A 22,038-nucleotide genomic window follows, 5' to 3' on the forward strand; every position below is an offset into this window, starting at 1 on the left:
CCCTTCTAGTGGACTAACAGCTTTATGGTGCCTCCTCAGAGCCAAAATTAAACACTATGGTCACTAAGACAAAGTGTCCATAGGTCCTAAGTGTTGTGTTGGGAGGCCAGGACAACAGGCAAAGCAAAATAACAGACATGTTAAAACAGAGGCTCAACTGACGTTATTTTGGGCAAGCAGTCAGTAGAGTAAATTTACCCCAGCTCACAGGCATCACTTTAGTGATGGTGAGAAATGCATTGCTGCTGAACTGACTGAAAACAGCAGCTGGAAGCGGAAGACAAAGTACTGTAAACCAACCCACCAGAGGGGAGGAAAAGGAGTGGACATGTGCAGATCAGATTTAGACAAGTTACCCACTGATTGCACTAATATAGCAGCATCAGGAGACTCCAGGCAGGACCCCCAAACAGGATTTCCTGTGCATGTGGATCTGTCTGTGTGCATATGAAAGAGAATACAAACACAAAAATTGAATGAGGGTGTTGACTGATGAGCCTACAAATCATTTTAAAAGCCTAAAAAGATATCTTAGGAATCTGGGCTTGATCTTGCTCTCACTGAATGCAATGGACAAATTTGTATTGATTTGGAAGTGGAGGACTGAGTCTTTAAATCAAATAATTTCTTCCTAAAGCCTCTAAATAATAGTGAATTGCAGCAGCAGCACTTTTCAAACTATAAACTACTCAGTTCATTTGTCTTCAGGCACATCTGAAACACTGACCTCATCAGATGAGCTATAAAAAAAAAAAAAAAAAATTTAAAAAATTTCACTCAACAGTTATAACATTCTATTTTGTGTCCCCTCAAAAAGCAAAACTTTCTACTAGGATCATTTGGATCATCCACTACTTGTAAAATGACATTCAAATTGCTTGCTACATCTCGAAAGCATTAGTATGCTGTTCTTACTGCTACATATAGACCTTACCCCTTGGATTTGTGGCACAGTTGTGTTAAACAAGCAAAGCTAATTCACCAAAATTCAAATTCTTAACTATTTTTCTAGCAGCATTAACGTTTGTTAATGTAGTCTAACTTCCACAGTTCTACCTAAACCAGTAAACTATTAAGACTCTATTAGCGTAAGGTATCTGCTCACCATTCTACGCTCAACTCAAGCTTAGATGGCAAAGCGAGAAAGCAACGGGTTCACTCCTGGTCTAACCAGTTCCACTTCTACTGCTGGGGAGTATGTACAACTTTACTGGGCTAAAATTTAAAAATGTTGTCAGGAAACACTCACATCCTCCTAAATTACACCTTTCCATTCATAGATATATACTCTCTATGTGCATGCTTAATTACATAAACTCAAACCACTCGTGGCAAAAGTCCACTTCAGAAGCTTACCAAACAAAAACATCCCTACTGAAAACAGGATTCTGCTACTATGAGATTCAGGAGAGCTAAGTGGAGCTGTGGTCAAATCCAGTACCATCACTCTCATGAATGGTCTTTATGCTTGCAAACAGTAGCCAATTCACTGCCGTAGGCAGGCAAGTGCCATCCAAGAAAAGCTCATCAAGTTTACACATTCTCCCAGACTCTCTAAGTGGAAGTTTTCTCTTCCTTTCCAAGGTCTTCTCTGAGACCAGCTGTGTGTCAAGGATACTGCTGCTCACGGACACTCTTCTCACCAGCAATTGCCATCCTCACAGATCTGCTGACATAGCTGTTCACTGGAGTACTTCAAAACACTTTTAACTGATGGTCTAAGTTAGCCCTGACTTTGTTCAAAACAGAGCTCACACAACTTGCTGCACTGGCAGATACTGCTATGGTAACTGATCTGGAAGAGGACATCTGTTTACAGACAAGTTTTATGACAGTCACTCTGCCAGCACTGTTTAGTGTAGAGTCCACGCTCTGGCATGGACCAACAGATGCCCAGGAAAGGGGTACCAGAACAATGCCAAAATGCAGCAATTCCTCCATCAGTGTATAACTCATAGTTTCCACGTATCTATCAAGGGTTTTTTGTTTGCGAGGGCTGGGGTGACTCTGTGTGTGTCTGTCTGTCTGGTTTTGGAGAAAGAGAGACAGGGGGAGATACTGCATGCAGCTATGGTTTCTCTGTTCAAGAGAGGCTCACTCTCTTCACTGTATAAAGCAAAATAATAGAGAATAAAACATAAAATATCACTCTACTGATGTTCCGCTTGTCTCTTTCACTGCTGCCAACAACTGAGCTGACATTTTTAGAGAACCCTTCACGCAATCTCCCTCAGAACTACCTCGCTGCACAGTAATAGCTAATTTAGACCACATCACTATGCATACAGTTAAAGCACTTCTCATTTTCCTTGCATTTTCCAACATTCACTTTATCTATTGTTTACTTACTCAGTTACACATTAAAAATCACTTTTAGATTTAATCTCTTAGACAATTTAAAAATCAGCCAGCAAACTGTTTCCTCATTTTTCAATCCCTTTCCAGATCATTCACAATTGCATTAATTCTTCATCATTAGAACATGATAAAGGACTCTGCTGATAACTCCTGGCAGTAACAGGTCCAGGGGGACTCTGCTGGTAACTCTACTGTAAGAACTGGGCCTCCAATCCCTTCAATACAAGGATTTTCCTTCTTCTTTGACCAGGATCTTGTAAGGAAAATCATAGTACGCAGGGAGACTACTACACATAGTCCCAGAGTATTCAGGCAAACCCAGAACCATTACTTCACTTTGGAAAATCCACAATGGTTCTCTTCTGTTCTGTCATATTTATGCAACTTTCTATCAATTCTGATTCTTTCTTTTTCTTCCAGATAGACTAATATGATAATTAAATTTAGTGACGATGCTTTTCCTGGTCCCATCAAGTCTTCTTTTTCGCCAAAACTGGTATCACATTTAGCATATTGTGGCTGATTTAAACAAGAAGTTGCATACCAAAGACAACAGTGCAGCTATTTCGTATTTGAGAGCCTTGTGAAGTCATGGGGAGCTACCATCTTGTCCCATCAATTAATTCATTTCAATTTTACAGACTAGATATAAAACTTCTTTATGTGATAGCCACACATATTGACAAGCACAAAGTATCTTCAAATGTGCTAGCCTAGATAACAATGAAGTAAGGATACCACTCCATGCACTGTAATGCAGACAGTCTGCTTTAAGTATCATGCCAAATCCCTTGAAACTCGCACAATCTGGGCTGAAGTTACCATATCCACACTGCCTAGCAACATGTAAACAATTCAGATTAAAGGCAGTTCATACATTTCAATGCACAATGTATTATGCTTCCTGATTACATAGAACACTCACAGTCAACACCCTCCAGCCAAAGAAAAACAAAATAAAACAAGCCCAAAACCTAATGCACATGCACACACACTTTGCTACAGATCTTTTAATGTTTAGGGAAAGACAAAGCTTCCAGTCGACTGACCCAACCAGCCTGTGTTGCTATTGCATTTGCTGGAAAGCAGCAGTGCTAGAAAGTAATCGGTGAGCATCCAGAAGATGTTTTCCTAATACAAAGGAGATTAAAAAGGGTTTAGTATCTTTAATAGCTTAACATCAAAGAGGATTATAAGAAGCAATGTAACAAAAAGGTTGTGCACAAAGCTTAAATCACTGGGCCTTCAGGGAATTATTCAAAGACACCTAGAAACACTGGTTTCTGTTAGTTACCCACTGATCCTTGTCTGTTCTTGTCTGACAGGATAAGCCTGAAATGGCAGCGTTAATATGGGTTAATAATAGCCAGTTTGGTGCAAACCTCTGCCATAGGTGTCTAAGGTTACAATGAGAAAGACAGAACTAAAACAACCTGTTAAGATGAGAACTCCAATGACCTGTTAAGATGAGAACTCCAGCAGATCTGAACCAATGAGGAAGATGTTGGATTAAGATATAGATGTCAAATTTCGCTCAGCATCTCTGCTGCTGTCACATGCAAAATTATCAAATCAGCTGAGCTCTCTGTGCTTGCATTTCCTCAGCTATGAACAAGGACAGGAATAATTCTTTGTTCTTCACTTTAAGCAAGGCCAAAAAATAATAAAATGTGCTGAGCCAAAAAGGTAGATACAAAGCATTTGGATGCATTGAAGTACTCCCTCAAAGATCAGAGCAGAGAGTTGATACCATTTTACTCCCAGCCAGCAGGGGCTGCAAAGAGGACTGTAGTAGAACAACAGACCAAATAAGATATATTTTCAAAAGTGTATTAGATTCCAGAACTGCTAGATTAAATGGTGACAGCTCCGTGTGCTAAATCCACCCCAGTGAAACTGCATCGCCTTCAGAAGCTGCCTGCAACCAGGACACTTGGCACTGCTGCACCAGATCAGCTCCATGGGAACAAAATGCTCATGTGCAAGGATGGAATTTGAGGACTCCAACGTGGCACATCAGAGATATTATGCCACGTACACTGTGTGCTGGCATACCACAATGACAGGAGCCTCAAAATGCATGCAGTAGATCAGCAAGAATAAAATTTGATCATTTTTTTGTACTTCTTGTTTACACACACATTGCTAACACTGTACAAACATTGCTGCATTGCAGCCAGCTTTGTTTCCGAACGAATTATTTTACAAACATACAGTGACCAACACTATTTTCAATGTGAACTGACAGTAAATGGCATTTAGACCAGCATCTGTGACTTAACAATATCTTCCTACAAAAGCAGTTTCATTTCTTTATGACTCATCTTAAGACTTTTTTTCTCTCTAAGGCCTCCTTGAAAAACTTTCTCCAGACATTAACAACAACAATTTCATCGATCACAATCTGCAAAGGCCTCTCAGGGACACATTCCACAGATCAAAGCAATTCCAAAGAGAGGCCATGCTATTGTTTCCCTTTAGCCATAAGGCTGACAATTGTAAAGAAAACATTTAACCTCTTCATTACCAGAAGAAAAATTCACTATTCACTGTTAATAAAGAGAGAATTAATAACAGATGAATTGAAGAAATACCACAAGTGGTGGGAGGACAGAGAACATAGGCTTTGTGTCACATTCCCCTCATCCATATTTATGACATCCTCAGGTTTTCTGGGTGATCTGAATCAATGGATATGAGATGAAATGGACAAGAGATGCTCATGCTATATGTACTGTTGCATTCATTACAGGAGAGACCACAGCATCAGTTAAGAACATTTACCTGTGTAACAACTTTGAAATTATAACAACCCTTCCTATGACCAGCTGCTGAGCTGAACAGTGCCACACTGAGGTCCTGTTATATCTAAACATTAAGTACAGATAAACATTTTAATAAAAGGGTGCTTTGTGGAAATCACAAAGAGAGAAAGGTACAGAATTAGTAAAAAAAATGCCTATCAAACCCTAGGCTGTTTGAGAATAGCTGAGGGCCTACTTTAGATTAAAATGTTTCATGTCTACATACACATATCTCTCAATATGCACAAAAATTGCTAAGAATTACTTATTTGTCTGGATCAACTTCAAAAACTAGAACCAAAAGCTAAAAAAAATAGCCCAACAGAAAAAGAAAACCCACAAGGAGCCCCAAAGCCAGACACAATGGTGGACAGAACCCAAGTACACATGCAGACAGGGTCAGAAAAGGACTGTGTGAAAGCAGCTGTTCACAATACCTAAAAATAGCTTAGCATTCCTCCTTTTTGGTAAAGCTCCACCAGATGCCCCTGGTACCTTCTGGAAAGAGAGAAAGAAACAATTAAAAATCCATCAAGCCAGACAACAACAAATCAGCAGTAACTCCATACCATCACCATTTCTAACACACATCTATCTGTTCATAGTCCTTCTATTAAACCACAGCTCTCGCTGAGCAAGAATGTAAATCCTTTTCGTTCACCTCTGACAACGGAACTCAACTAATCACTGCTTACTACCCTCATGGAGTGAGAAAGCCACCACCTGAATCCTTCATACCTTGCTCTGTTAGCCATTAAGCAGAGCATGTGTCATGGTCACTGTGGGTGACCGCTGTTCTATCAACAAGATAGGGACATCTAGCATGACTGAGACCTCTCACCACTAGATCTCCTACAGTATTCCTTAACGACCAAAACTGAATTAGAGAGAGGAAGAAAAGGCTATTCTCTGCATAAAAGACTCAGTCCTTCATAACTAACTCCAGTTGCTGTGATCTATTAGTTCAGCTAATTTTCTTCTATCCAGAAAAAAAAAAAAAAATGCCCTTTCCGTCAGGACCTCTGCCTGCTTCCATTAAGATCAATCCAAGTTACCGCCATGCTTTCTTAATATTAGAAAGTATGGAGGAAACCTGGCAACACTCAAGCAATTGTTTAGGGGGGGATTTTATTTTATTTTTTAATTTAAGCTCCAGAGTAGAGAATAGTAACTTCCAAGTGATATTCAGTTTCAAGCACTACTTTCCCAGTTCAAAATACCTCAGACTACTTAGGGAAAACACTAGCAGCTGAGGAAATGTAAGAGTCAATCACTTTCTTCCTAAGATTTTTATTAATAGGCAACATTAAATCAAATCAAATGAAGTCAAATAAGCCTCTGTGGCTGTAACACCAACACTATGTGTTATGTAGTGTATAATGTTAGAGTAACTGTCAAGGTTGTTAGGCAATTATTTTTTTTAAATAATAATAATAATAATAATATTGGTATACAACAGGTGGAGAGAAATCAGCCAAGAACCTGTCAGCCTAGTGAAAGTTCATGTTTGCCTCTGCTTCTTGGTAGGTGAAAGGGTCACATATTTTGGGTGGTTCCCTTCAACATGTAAATAAAGCTTTGGCCAAAGCAGACTGCTTGAATCATCAGTGAGGTCTTATACATCATATGAAAGTTTTCCATTCTTCGAAGGAGCAGATGCTAACACTCCTTGGCTGCACTTAAGAACAGAACCTATTATCCATACGTACGAGCCCTAGGGAAAGGGGAGTCAGGGTTGCAACTCCAGCATAAAAAAAAAAATATTAAAAAATCCTCCGTGAAGTGAAAATAACAAGCAGAACCTTTTTTTATTCCTTAACAGTACTAGGAAGTGCATGTTGAAGCAGCAAGATACAACATAACCCAATTACAAATATAGTATGAATAAATTACACATACTCCCAGGATTATAGCTTCAGAACTAAAAATAAAATAAAATAAAATAAAATGTTGCTTCCAATACTAGGAAACTCCAACTGAATTCTGATGTCACCCACTGGGATGTTGTGAAAGTCGTTAAGACTAGAGATTTCAAAGAGGAAGAATTCACATGGTGTTTATCCCTGCCAGCTTGGCATTAAATATTTCAGCTTGATTTTCCAAACGGCTGAATATATCTGAATGGGAATTGCATACGTTTAATACTCCTGAAAAAGCCAGAACCTGACAGTTTTTTTACCTTGTTTCTCCACCTGACAGAAATCACAGAAAATGTTTCCCATTCACAAAACAATTTTGGCTTCTAACAGATGGGACACACTCAAGCAAATGGGAGTCCACACAATGCATCAGTAGTGGCATTATATTCCATTTGTGATGCTTCTCATAAAAGGTGTCAGTATAGCTGATTCTGCATTCCCTTTAACCGCATCATTGCCAGTTTTTTTTTAATAACAGGGCCATCACCAAATAATATCCAGGAACCCATCATTGTAGGAAATTTCATGCTTCTCTGGCCAGCGTTTTCAACAGGGCTGAGGTACCACTACAGCGCCAAGCTGAAGCTCTGCCTGGGGCTGAATACTACCCAGGCAGTTGTATATCATAGGTATACACTGCAAGGAAATGGTTCATTTCAAAATTCTGGAGTGACATTCAAGGAAAAAGGGAAAAAAAAAATGAAGGTTCTTGATATAGTTAAGTATTTTACTACAGGGTGCTCCAGAACTTACACTTGCACACATTTCTGATGATTCAGCAGATGCCTCTGGTGCTGATCTGCCTCTGGCAGATACTTCAGCTCTACTTAAGCCAAAAGGCTGAAGATCTGACCCTTATTTTCTAATTGAATTGTGACAAGATACACAATTGATACTTATTGCAAACACCTTTGGAAGTAAACAGGGATTTCTGCAGTAATGCAGTGCATTTTGCAAGGATGATGCCAAGGGAACCACAGGCAAGAATAGCAGCCCCAGTAAAAGAATCTTAAGACAGCATATCAACGCCTTTGGCTTTACTGTATCCCACACCATCAAAAGTTTGGCTTAAAAAACCAAAACCACAGTGCAGCATGTGCCAGATACTTCATACAACTGTTCCAGTGAAGGCTCGATGTTTCACATGACTCAAAGGAAAACACAGATAGCATGTAAGCAAACAGTCATGGTAAACAAAATCCATAGCTGATGTATGAGGAATCCTAGCTATGAGCCATGTTACATGACACAATATTCACCTGTACTGTATAGTCAAACACTGTTTCCTACCATGTGACTCAGTGCACCAGTGTGTCACCACCTTCAAACATAGATGTCAGGCCCCTCTGCTACAATCACAAAGAGAAAAACAGGAAGCACTGAACTAGTTCAAAGGGGTACGCAACACCGAACAACAGACAGTATATTTGTTTCTCCCTTTTGGAGTTCTTCAGTATGATCTTTATCCAGGAAGGGAATTTTTGAGGTCTCATTTTAACCCCCGTTTACTTCAACACTGAAAATTCCCACGTCACATGTTAGAAGAAAGTTATATACAAGGAAAGTTGACAAGATGTCTGCCCACCTGTCTCTAGTCCTAGATATCATCTTTCAGGAACTTTAAATTAACTCAGAAAAACTGTCACTAAAACTAGACTAGGCTCTCCAAAGACTCAGTTAACAGTGTGAAGGAAAATGTTGCTATCACCCTTCCAAGGAAAGGCAATTCTAAAGTATAAAAAACATCATTAACAATCTCAATCTGGGAGACATGCAATCCACCTCACTACGATTCTGGTAAAACATGAACAGTCATCTTCTGGAAATAAAATAAGTGGTCAGGGCACTTTACATAACTCAGGACCTTCATCATGCAGGGGAAACATTGCTGTAGAACGAGAAACGTGAAGTATTCTGTCCTGCTCCAAGCAGCTATTTTAGGCCCTCTAACTTGCCAAAAGAGACAGAGCTTATGAGAGAGTGAGCTATAAGCAAACTCAGTGCCTTCCATATAGCCCAGGTCAGAAGTCATTAACAGCCCTTTAAAGATACCAGACAAACCACACACAAACAGATGTTATAAAAAGCACAGGTTATAAATTACTGTTGATATGCAGTGCTGTTATGGAAGAACAGTGAACATGAAGTTTGCATGTATACATCCATGTATAGGGGAGTGTAAGACTGAACGAGCTCAGTGCGCAGCTCTAGAATCCGGCATTAATTTAAGTTAAGCTTTAGATCCCAGACCAGGTCAAGATTAGGGTTCATGACTTAACTGTACAGAAATCTTAGGATGAAAAGAAGTCTGGTCACCCTGAGATGAAACCAAGTATCTCAGAAGCTTCCAGCCAAATCTGGGCCAACATCAGTAATTTGACACTTCCAAGACAGGTTTCAGGAAAGTATTTACTTATGTAGAGTCTGCACAAAACATGCAGACAATATGTATGTGATACCCAGAAGTGTGTAGTGGAAAAGATCAGCGGAAGTCAGGCAACAAGCTGCCTTTAAGGTCTGACTCTTTAAGGCTTTTGATTCATCTCAGAACTGAAGCTATAGGATCGGTTGGGATCCAACCATCTGAATTTTATATCCAACCCCAAATCTCAACATGTTAATTTCTGTCAATCAAGATTTGGTCTATGTCTGAAATGTGTTAACTAAACGTGCACAGAAGACCCAAGAACTGCTGTGGTAGTTAGTTGGGAAGCCACAAGTCTCACCTCTATCACATGCCGTTTCAGATGCAAATATACACACTGTCCCGTTTTCCGGTAATGCCTTTCAATGTGTTCCCTTCCAAATCCCAGAAAGGTGTTCATGCACACATAGAGACCTCCTTCTGAATCCTAAAAGGAATGACACAAATAGTTACAGTACAGAAGCAAGTGAACAGGACAGAAAGGACTCAGCAAGCAGAAAAATCAAAGAATTGCACACCCTTTCTGTTATCAAGCAAGCACTTAACAGGTGGCTTCCATAGCACATTACGGTGTTTATATTATCAGTCCTCTAAGAAACTTCCACATCATATCAAACCCTGTAGAAACTCCTTGAAATGGGTTACTTTACAATTACAGATTAGTGAGTGTCCAAATTGGAAGTCTAGAAGTCAGTCTTGAAAAAATTACACTTGAGCGCCCAATCCACAGAGATTTGTAGGTGCAGAAACTTGTAAAGCATAGAAACAACAAAGCGCAGACATTTGTTTGAAACAGTAGGTATTTTTTTTTGTCCATTTGAGTGCAAGAACAGCATTCCAAATCAGAAGTATGGCAGAGCTGATGGTCCAGCTTCTACTGTTGACAACAATCTTGTCCGAGAAAAACAGCTCTGAAGTGATCTTACAGCTCTTAGAATCAGCTAACAAGAAAATCAGCAAGTGTTTTGTGAATATTCTTCAGTATCTATCAGGAATTCTCTCTATTCACACAATTAGAGTGCTTAGAGATAAGGGCACTACATAAGAAATACAAAGATATATATTCCTGGTACTGATCACAAATGCTGACATTTCGGTAACAATCTGGCAGGAGTCCTATCACCTTTTGCTCTCCCAAAAGCTGAGTGTCCATGCTGGCTGTTAACAGGGTCCTGCTCCCTTTTAGCACTGCTCCCAGATCTCCCCTACATCATTCAGACTCCCAGGTGGACTTTCAGTCATCTGGCTCATTGGTGCTCTATCATTTTTTTTAAGCCCTCTCTAGCATGTATTGTTTAGAATAGATGGTGCATAACAAAGATTGAGCCTTTCAGAAGCACTGTGACCTTCCTTCTATTGTAAATATGTTTGTGCTATCGGATAGTACAGAATATCTCGTGTTAATTTCCTGGAAGAACAACATGAGCTAAACTCATCCACAGGGACCTTAGAATTAAAAAAAAAAAAGTAATCTTCAAAAACAAGTCATGTTAGGCATATACATGTGCATAATCATGTATTGAGAACTGTTAAAGAAACAATTGCTTTGACAGGATACCACCTCATAGTGGCATGCCTGAAATATATTCAACACAGTAAACCAAGAAGTTCTCTCTGCCTCTCTTCAAGGCTTTGCCAAGCAAGAACCTCCACTCTGCCTCTGAGCGGAGGCTCCTCTGCCAGGCTCCTCTCTCAGAGCAAGCACAAAGCTGCCCGTCCTGCTGTGCCAGCCACGGCACGAATTAGGCTCTCTCCAGTCCTGTGGGCTGGAAGAAGTAGCAGAGGGCAAGTCGGACAGAGATCACAGCTGATCTCCAACACTTTCCCAACCAGCACCAGGTTAATACACCTCATTGTCTCAGAAAAGGAAGCTGAAAGATTAACAATGTTGAGCAGTTGTTGCTCACTTGATACATGGCACAGACCAGCTAGGGCTTGACAAGTCTCTCCCCTCCAACTACTGCCCCAAAACCAGGCTTGAATGTGCCACTCTAAACCCAGTTAATTCTCCCCAACCCATTTCAAAGACTGGCATTGAGTATTTCTGTAGGACTTGAAGGAAACTAAACTTCCAGCTTACCTACAACCCTCATCCATATCTGTATGCTGCTTTTTCAAACATGCTCAGTTCTGACTTCAGTTATATTGATAAAAATGAAGAACTGCCTCCACCACCTATAAATACTGGTACTTCCACAGCAGCCAGCAGAGCCATGGAGCTGTGGAACAGAATATGATGAAAGACCAGAGAATGATGTTTTTACCCTAACACTTTAGAAAATACCTGTCTCTTCTGCTTTTCTCACTGTGAACCAACACATACAAGCTTCAGCTTCTCAGATTTATGTGAAGGACAAACGTATAATGAACTATACAACTGTTGCTTTACCTACCTCAAAAGGACAAAAAATTGCATTGAGCATTCCAAGGTTCAAATATGCAGTGTGAAACAAGGGTTTAGACTATCTGCCATTCATGCTTAACCTATACCATGAAGTCATTCTTTCAGCATCTAGATATCACAATGATTGTCTCTGCAGAATAAAAAGTAAACCATTTAGCCATCTCATTTCTGAACTACATAACCCCTAAGATTCTATTTAAAAAAAAAAAACCACACAAAATAAACAACCACAGCTCCTTTGAATTTGAAACATTCACAGCCTTTAGAAAATAGCTGGTATCACAATTGTGCTCAAAAGTAATAAAGTGGTTAAAAGAAAACTCCACATCTGATATTCATAATATTAATACAATTGTATTTAAAATGTATTACATTTATTTTAATTTAAACTAGTCTTTCCCAGATTTGTCTACTTTAAGATCCATTATACCTTTGCTGTCTGCTCTTATATCCTGTATTCCAAATCCTTCTCCATTATCTTCTACTGTGAGAAAGTCACGGATGTGTCCTCTACAAGAGAGTCCTATAGGTACCCAGCCTAAATAAAAAAATATAGTTTTGTCACTCTAGGGTATCAGGAACTTTGTTTACAATTTTGTTTTCTTGGAGACCACTCTCTTTTTCTGGAGGGAATCCAAGAGACCACTGAACCATGTCCGATAAGCAGCCTATGACAACAATCTGACACTTTCAGTATATGAGCTAAATGTGGCATCTGAGTAAGTTGGTTGTGGTTACTAACAAAACAGTTATTTCTCCTGGAGAACGCAGGCAGACTATTCTCTCACGCAATTTGGAAAGAAGTGGGCAGACTGTTCAAAAGCCTAAAAGGTCACAGCAAAACAGGGGCAGGTGTGTAAAAGCCACCTTTGCAGAAGGCTGTATAAAGGATTAGACCCCTCTTTAGGGCTCAAAGAACATTCAACTGTGATCTAAGACAGGCTTCGTGCTGGTGAATTTAACCCTACTGAGCACACCACCAGTTCTGGAAGGAACAATATTTTACATAGGCATGTAAGTCTTTGTAATCAACATTAATTTTAGACCTGTGAAAGTTTATGCTGGAGGAACACAAGATACCTAAAGTACTGAAGATGCTATTTTACACCAGAAAAATACAGCTTGTCCTGAGAGACAAAAATAGGAATTTTAGCAGGGTTTTTTCCCCCCTCACAGTTGCCTCATATGGGCATGTAGTGTGAAGTTTAGGATAAAGTAATATATAACCATTGTCTTCCCTTATTATTCCAATCTGAAGACACTGTCGGGGCAGAAGCTTGCACCTCTACCCAGAAGGCCACTTGAGAGCACACTCAGTGGGTCCTCTTACTCACTGAGCAGAAGGAAAAGTGATTGCTCTTCACCGTATTTCTTCATGTTCTCTGCTGCTAAGATGGTCACAGTATACCAGGTGCTTTATTAATAGAGAGGGAGACACACTGTCCACACCAGGGAGAAGAGGTTTTTTTTTTTAATTTCTCTTCTTACTTATTTAGATAATAATTCATGTTTTGCAGAGGTAGGATGAGGAAGGAAAGGGACAGGGAATCCACAGTGAAAGACAGATAAAATGTGAGAGTTACTCACTCTCACACCTGAAAAACAGAGCAAGGAAGCTGGCAAACACAACCACTGGTCCACAAGGAAACAGAGAGAGATCACCACCTCTCTTCACACACGCTCATGGCATCAAACACTAATTGCTTTCAAACCCTACTAACTTGATCAGGATTTGCACTAATGACCTGTATCCCATTACCAACCCCCTGAACCAATTAGACCCCTTAGGGAAATCTAGCGTTTAGCAATTTCAACCTCTGAGGTGGCTCAGACAATAGTGAATTTAGAAAAAACACAATTGCTGTGGTGATCTACTAACACAGCAAACAGTTACAGACTTGGGCACACTGTCTACAGGTGTTTGCTTCAGATACACTAGAGCAATGGTGAAACTTGCTAATACAGATATCAGGGAACAGAGTAAAATGGCACCTCAAGTCTTCACAAGTCTCCATACCCAAATATAAAGAATGAAAAGTTTGTTCAACCTATCACATGTAAAGTAAAAAGTGTCAGTTATGACAGAGGGTCACTGGCTCCTCTGTGCATTCTGCCATGGTTTCCATGAGTGTTTCCCTACAAAATCCACGACCATACAGAATATTGCAGGCTCTACTCACAGCATCTGCTCATCAGGAATCATAGAATCATAGAATAGTTAGAGTTGGAAGGGACCTTCAACGGTCATCTAGTCCAACCCCCCTGCAAGAAGCAGGGATATCCCTGACCAGATCAGGTTGCTCAGAGCCCCATCCAGCCTGGCCTTGAACGATTCCAGGGATGGGGCTTCCACCACCTCTCTGGGCAACCTGTTCCAGTGCTCTACAACTCTCATTGTAAAAAATTTTTTTCTCATATCTAATCTAAACCTACCTCCTTCTAATTTAAACCCATTACCCCTTGTTCTATCACAACAGGCCCTACTGAACAGCTTCTCCCCATCTTTCCTGTAGGCCCCCTTGAGGTATTGGAAGACCGCTATCAGGTCTCCCCGGAGCCTCCTCTTCTGCAGGCTGAACAGCCCCAACTCTCTCAGCCTGTCCTCATAGGAGAGGTGCTCCAGCCCTCTGATCATCTTTGTGGCCCTCCTCTGGACCCTTTCCAACTGGTCCATGTCCTTCTTGTGTTGGGGACTCCAGAACTGGACGCAGTACTCCAGGTGGGGTCTCACCAGGGCAGAGTAGAGGGGCAGAATCACCTCCCTCGACCTGCTGGCCACGCTCCTCTTGATGCAGCCCAGGATGCGGTTGGCCTTCTGGGCCGCAAGGGCGCATTGCCCACTCATGTTGAACCTCTCGTCTACCAACACTCACAGGTCTTTCTCCTCAGGGCTGCTCTCGATCCATTCTCCACCCAGCCTGTATTTGTGCCTGGGATTGCCACGACCCAGATGCAGGACCTTGCACTTGGCCTGGTTGAACTTCATGAGGTTGGCACGGGCCCACCTAATTAACCTGGCTATGGTCACAAGACACTTGTTTAACTATGATCCAATCTTTGGGAAAGTTACAGGAACATCCCTAACATACACATCTTGCATTAAATCCCACAATAGTGTAGGTAAATGACATATATTTTATTTCAGGACAGGCTTAAAAAGAAAACCAGAGGGGGTAGGAATCAACCCGAAAGATGTGTACCAAAGGCCAAGAGAATATCTAGTCACATCCAAAAGGTATATGGGGTATGAACACTGGCATAATTCTGCCTTTTAAGATAACTGTCTTCTGCCATCGAAAGTTGACAAGAAAGCAATGGTAACAAAGGAAAGCAGAAAAGGAATAGTTAGAATAGGGCAAAACTGGGTGTCTGGTAAACAGGAGGTGAGGAAGAAACAACAGAATCAGAAAAAGAAACAGAATGACATAGATATACACAAGCATTGATGTGAAAATACATACAAGCAGTGAAGAAGAGCCATGTACTACTGGACCTGATGAAAGATGTGAGATGGGAAAAGAAGGGCTGGGTTGGGCAGAAAAAGAAAGGACAAATGATCTGGCAGTAGGAAAAAAAGGATAGGGCTTCTAATAACTGGACTCTTAGATTCAAGTGCAAGAGAAACCCTTCCCTTGACCTCTCTTAAAAAAAAAAGTAATAGATATCAATTACTATTTACTATTTATCACACTTTGGACAGCTTGAAGGAAGTATACGTCACAGAAATAAAAAAAACATATCAGGACTCTGGTGTTCTGACGTTATGTGGACAACCAGATAAAGTTATAACACCAAATATATTACAGTTTTGAAAGGTTTAAAAACCTCCATGTTCTGGGCAAAGGCCAGCTACTAGGGATGGCACAGGATATTTCCCTACCAGCAGATTATTTCACAATTACTTAACAAACATGTCCGCTATCTCTGTTGTAGCTTCTAGATAGGCACATGGACAAGGCCAATCCAGTACAGCACTCACAACATTTCCTGGGAAGAAGCAAGCTGTGTGGGCCAGTCAGTCACTAAAATGAAACCAAACCACCATTCCAAGAGATGGATCAACTGCTCACTCACGGGCATAAATCACAGGTGGACTCTCAGCAGGGCATACATAATTCCAAAGCAGTATCTTGTACAAGTCACATTCACAGACAGGATCAAGGCATCAAGATAACTGAGCAGTTATCAGATAACTGACTAACATTAGGTCACGAGTACTTCTAACCCGCAACCAGGAACACAGAACTTCCCTCCATCCATCAACACTGTTTGGGGTCAGATTATCCAGGTGCAGATTGCATAGGCTGCTGACAGAGCTGTCTCAGATCCATCACAGCTTAGTTCCTAGCTCAAGCCCAGTACTGCAGCTTAAGCAGTGCCACTGCTTCTGTGGCAGCTTGGATTTAGAGAGCGCCTTGTCATTTTTGCTTTGTGCAGAGCCCTGTGTACAATTCTGTTGGTCACAAAGACAGTGCTGTGCTTCCAGAACAGAAAATCTAGGGAGGAGTTGAGAGGACACCTAATGATTCCACAGCAATTCAGCAGAATTCCAGGGTTGTCCATTCATCTGCATCTCCGCATTTATTCTCTAGCACTGCAGTTACCTTACAATCAAAGTCTCTCTGCTACCCAAAATATTTCAGCCCATCATCACTCTGGAAACACGCTAACTAGAGTTTGGTCAGTCACAGATAGAGAGGGAAAGGCTAGTAAGATCCAAATTTAGATCAGACCCACAGAAATGCACAAACACACTGGCTGTTCTCCAAAGCTGCATAGTTATTTCTCATTTGTGAGCCACTACAGGCACAACCCTTATGATTTTACCATTCTCCAACTTTGGAAGACCATTTCGTTAACCGTAGTGTCCTGGTGCACTCCCAGCCAGCAAAACACTCGCCCATGGGACAACTTTGGTATCTCCCTGTAATGCCACGGTACAACACTGCTCTGATTTTTCAGGTGATCACACACCATCAAGCCAATTCACTGCCTCAGTAACATGGAGGTAATTTTGCAGCTAGGCCAAAATCTTCTGTCTGGAGTATTCTATTTTTGTCTTGGTGTATTCAGTCCTCTTATGTGTTTCCTCACTACTGCTCCTGTCCCATCAGTAGAAACAAGACACCAGAATGACAGTGGCCCCAGTGACTTTCTAATTTTCTTCAAGGAATATTGACCCAAAGAGCAGGAAGATAGGAGGGGCTTATTTCCAGAAAGTTTTACACAGCATGGTCACAGATATCCATTACACACTCCAAACTCTCAAGGATGTCGGTCTCAGCTCTACTATCTAATAAACAGCAGAGCATCAGCACAGTTTAACCTTTGGGAATTGTCCTAACATAACCATTACAGAGTCCTCGAGCCACAAAAATGAAGTCAGCAAGACTCACAAAGGAAGCTGTTGTCAGCAGCAAGGTTTTCCAGCAGAGTGATGCCAAGCTTTAAGCTGCTTAAACAAACACAGTCCTGCAATCTGCAGAACCAGACTGCTTGGTCCTGTTGCTGTGTCGGACTCATTACCTGTGCTGTAGTTTTAACCAACGCCCTTCACGGGGGAGGCTTCAGAGCACATCCACCTACAAAACGCACAGCCTGCACATAAGCCTTTCTTATACTCCAGTTTATATCCCTTTTCTAGCAGTTGCCTCTCCCTTGGCTGTGTCTCATTTACAACGATTAGAAGTCTTTGAGACAAGGATCCCATTAAAAGCTGGAATTTCCAGCTGAGTACTATACTTCTATATAAATAAGTAGACAAAAGATTGTATAAATGCCATCTTTTTGCCTCCTGCATCCTACTGAATGCCAAGTCAAGTTTATTCACCAAAAGAGGAAGAGAGGTCACAATGGACAAAACAGGAGTGAAGAAACCTACACTACAGCAGCACAGATACAGAAAGACAGTCACTAGGAGGGACTGTGTACCAGATCTGAAGAATGAGAGGTACAGGACTTCATCCACCAAACTGCAGGGAAGCAGCAGGCTACTGTAGCTGCTGGGCCAGTCACTAGAGGGAGAGATACTCAACACAAGAGTGCTTGTGTTTTGTAGGCAGCCTTCCTTCCCTTCTCAATTCCCATAGAAAGAATCAATGGCTAACTGGAGGAAGAGCCCTCATCAGGGAAACACAAGTCTTCTAGAAGCCACAAAAAAAACCCAGAAAAGTATTTAAAAATTAAGTCATAAAAAGGCATATTTTCTAATCTTATGAGACAAGCAAATTAAAAAGTGTCACTAGGGCTCTTAAGTGCATAGAAATTTGCTTCCCGTTTCTGCCAAATTTCCTGGAAACTAACCCTAGTATGTTCTGCTGAAAACAGGCCATATCTAAGGACATTAATTTCTCATCCATTTAATGGTCTTTCTAACAATACTACCTTTCTGACAAGATCATCATGCTACAGTTAATCCACATGGAAAAAATACACTGAATATCCACTTGTACCTCTCCTACGCTCACACTTCTGATATCTCTCAACTAATGACTCCCTCTGTAGCACAAAGGCACCATTGTTCTCAGCTCTTTTTACCCAAGGAAGTAAGATTTAAAACTCATGGAAAGGGAACAGTGAGTCAACCAATTTTGAGAAGAATCGGTGAAGCTGCCTGTAACTACTAGAACATGGCTCTTCAGTGACACTACATCACTCAAATCCAGACAAGAGGACACAACTGAGAGTGATAAACAGGTCTGCAAAAGCCAGGTCTTGCAGCCATGTTAAATTTTGGACAACTGGAAGTAAAAGATGGAGCCACTCACTCAGTACCTCCTTTTCTTTGGCACCCTCTGACACAAACAGTACCATCCCACCCTTCTTGGTCCTTTTCAAAACTGTTGTGGAATCTTTCACTTGTAATAATAATACTTTGTACTCTAATACTCACAGGTCTGACAGTGTTTAGTGTATTTTAAAGATCACAGCACTTCCTTATAGGGAAGGTAATATACAATTAGTATAGTTAAAGAAACTTGAGTATAGAGTTGCTGTGTGACGGAGTATGTAACTTTAAATATACAGACAAATATTCAGGAAATTCACGTCTTTGGAGAAGAAAAAAAAATGAAGGGTAAAGCTTGAGAGACAGTCTTATAATCTTAATGAAAGAAACTACTGAAATAAGATCTGGTATTGAAGAAAAGTGACAGAACAAAACATCTTGCATTGAGTTGATTCCAGAGACATGGTAAAGTTAAAACTGTAACAAGGAGTATATTTAAAATGTCAAAATGAGAAGATGTGAGAAAATTCTGAGAAATAAGCTTACAAGAGAAAACAACTCCCCTATCAAAAATGTAATCTGAAATTTTACCATCAATTATAAAACCAAAAGTATGTTTTTTAATATTGGTCATTTGCTTTAGTATTATAACAGACCAAACAAACAACTTGTGTATCTTCTTTCAAAATAGGCAGACAGCTCAATAGGAAGGGGCTCGCTGCGGTCATACATAGCTAACCTAAGAAAGTCACTAAACCAACCTAATACAAAGCATACAGAGACAGCAAAGGCAACAACCTGTCTGTATCCTTTCACTTTCCTTCTGAATGAAAGGCTGTAAAAACACAGCTTTGCTGTTTTCAGTTTGCAAAGGACAGTGTTTTACCCAAGGAAGCACACATTCGCCCTTTAGAATTGTCATCCTAGAAACAATATCCAAGTATTGGTTAGATTATATGGGAATAAAAAATAAAATCTGAGACAAGTCTTCTGCCCAGCGAAGCTGAGGAGTGGCATGGGTTGAAAAGACACGGAAAACAATGGAAACTGAGACTAGTTTTATTTTTACTGGTACTGCATAGGTTTAGTCAAGCCCTTTCCCCAGTGAAGGTCTATAATGCAATTTAAACAAAAAGCTTTAACAATGGAGGGTAATATTTTCCAAAATCTGAAATATCTTCCCAATAAAGTCAAAAGGATGAAATTTTTTTTTTTAAAAAAGAAAAAATTAGTACATGGTGATTCTAACTCCTTCTGCTACTTTTATACATAGTTTCTGTTAAGTTAATTTAAGTTTTGCTCAAATGTTTTATGTTTTGTTCAAATACATTGTTTTGCTAAACACAGTTTTTGCTGTGTTTACTCGAGGCTTGTTGGAGGGGTGGTGTCTGGCTGTTTTTAAATCTGTAGCAGTATTTAATACCCCTTCTTACTGGTTAACAAAAACTTTTAATAAACCATAATGTTGAAGAAACCTGAAAGCGTTACTAAAAACATCGACCACGTGTTCACCCAAGCAAAAGTTTGAAGGAAAGACTGTAGTATTTTCATTTCCCCCCCCAAAAACCCTTATTAAGTATATAATGCAATTAGCACCTCTGCAGTAGAGTCTGATTTGGCAGTTTTAACCAGACGGCCTCCCAGTACAGTCAGGGCTGCTGGGTGACACTTGAGATCTTAAGAGTGAGGGTAAAAATAACCTCTGTTCAACAAGACACGATGAACACCAGACAGCTGAGTCACCTTTAAAACCAATTTTGATTTTCTGTATTATAAGGAATTATCAAAGAGAGGGTGATAAATGATTCAAAAATCTGTGTGAAACATATCTTTGATTGAATATTCTGTAATGTAAACGCTGAGCTACCTTCTAATTGCTGCCATGGACTTTAACATCAATATATAGTGCTCAACCACCTCTGAGAAACCTAACCTTCATGTTGACAAGCAACTTTTAATAAAATTTCAGTTCCATTTAAAAACTGTCATTTCTAAGCACCTGCTTCTTATGTAGCATTGATCGTGACTATCTACGAAGACTCCCAAGTATTATCAGCAAAGTTAAAAACCCGTTAGGCCCCAGATCTGCCACGGAACACACACAGTCTGTGGAGCTTGGGGATGTTTTGCAAGACAGCTGTTAACACCACAGAAAGTTTACTGTACTTCAAACATTCATGTAATAGCAAACTAAACATGCTAGTGGGGAAATACTACAAGTTTGCTGAAGTCCACTGATGGAACCAAAACCCTGCGAGAGAAAGCCTTTCAGGAGGACTTTCACACTGATTTTCTGGTTGAGCCTTTACTTCGGAAGCTTTCTCTGAAGATTTTAAAAAGGAGAATGAGCACCGAAACAGTAGGAAAGCAAAACGATTGTCATCCGCTAGCCAAAATACACAAACAAGAATGCCAACTGCTGCCTCTTTTTTACTACCTCAGCGTGAAAGTAAAAACAAGGGCTCCCGGGCAGACCTCGGACAGCCAGAGCCCATTTCCCAGCAGGCAGGGAAGTTTCCCCAAAACCCCCGTGTCTAAGCAACCATTTCGCACTGCCTGAAGGAGAAAAAGAAACAGACAAACGAGCAAAGACCGCTACTGCGTACGAGCCAGCAGCGATGTGCCGTGAGGAGTCCCGGCCGCAGCAAACCCCGCACCGACCGCGGCTGCGACGCGTGAAGGCAGCGCGGGCGGGGGAAAACCTGGCTGCGGAGGAAGCAAGGGCAGGTGGAGGCAGGGGGACTGGCAAAGGAAGGGATGGGGGAAAATTTTGAAGGCTGAGGGGGAGGCAGCGGCCCAGGGAGGGGGCCAAGGGCTGCCCTCGGAGCTGGGGGTGCAGCGGGGAAGGGGCCGCGGGAGGGGCGGTTCGGCTGAGGGCAGGTCGTCGGCAGCCCGCGGCGGGGAGGGGGAGCGGAGGCAGCCGGGGAGGAGGCGGCTTCGCTGCACTCACAGGTGAGTCGTAGGAGAAGGCACACTCCGTCTTGTAGACCCGGTCCCCTGACTTGGGCACCCGGATCGTGGGCATGTAGGGGACCAGCAGCTCGCCCAGGTCGCCGGCGGCCATCTGCGCATCGCCGCCGCTGAAGAGCGCGGCCCGCTGCATGCTGGCTGGGTGGCTCCCTCCCTCCGGCCGGCTGGCCGACGGCGAGCGGGCAACGCGAGGGCAACGGAGGCGGAGGGCAGCCGGGCCCGGGGCAGGGCGCGGTGGTAGCGGCGGCGGGAGCCAGGCCCGGGGGAGGGGAGGGGGAGGGAAGATGCTATTTTTAATCCAATGGCAGCGGGAGCGGCACCAGCTGCGGGAGCGGCAGCCGGGGGTCCCGCAGAGGGCGGCAGGGAGGGGCAGGGCGGCCCCCGGCGGCCTTCGCCCGTCCCTCGCCGGCGGGGGCCGCTCTCCTGAGGCG

General features: G+C 41.7%; 1 protein-coding gene across 1 annotated transcript in view; it reads right to left on the bottom strand.

Annotated features, from left to right (window-relative positions):
- The window catches only part of USP13 (ubiquitin specific peptidase 13), a 56,232-nt gene extending 34,409 nt beyond the window's left edge, over positions 1–21,823 (bottom strand). Inside the window, exons 1-3 of the mRNA XM_086754877.1 lie at positions 21,588–21,823; positions 9,808–9,933; positions 5,600–5,660 (exon numbers count right to left, since the gene is read on the bottom strand). Of these exons, the coding sequence (XP_086611003.1) occupies positions 5,600–5,660; positions 9,808–9,933; positions 21,588–21,740 (340 nt within the window). The 5' untranslated portion in view covers positions 21,741–21,823. The remainder of the gene's footprint in view (positions 1–5,599; positions 5,661–9,807; positions 9,934–21,587) is intronic.
- Positions 21,824–22,038: the final 215 nt, after the last annotated feature.

Source organism: Chlamydotis macqueenii, chromosome 9 (assembly GCF_036417535.1).
Source record: "Chlamydotis macqueenii isolate bChlMac1 chromosome 9, bChlMac1.mat, whole genome shotgun sequence".
Lineage (NCBI taxonomy): Eukaryota > Metazoa > Chordata > Aves > Otidiformes > Otididae > Chlamydotis > Chlamydotis macqueenii.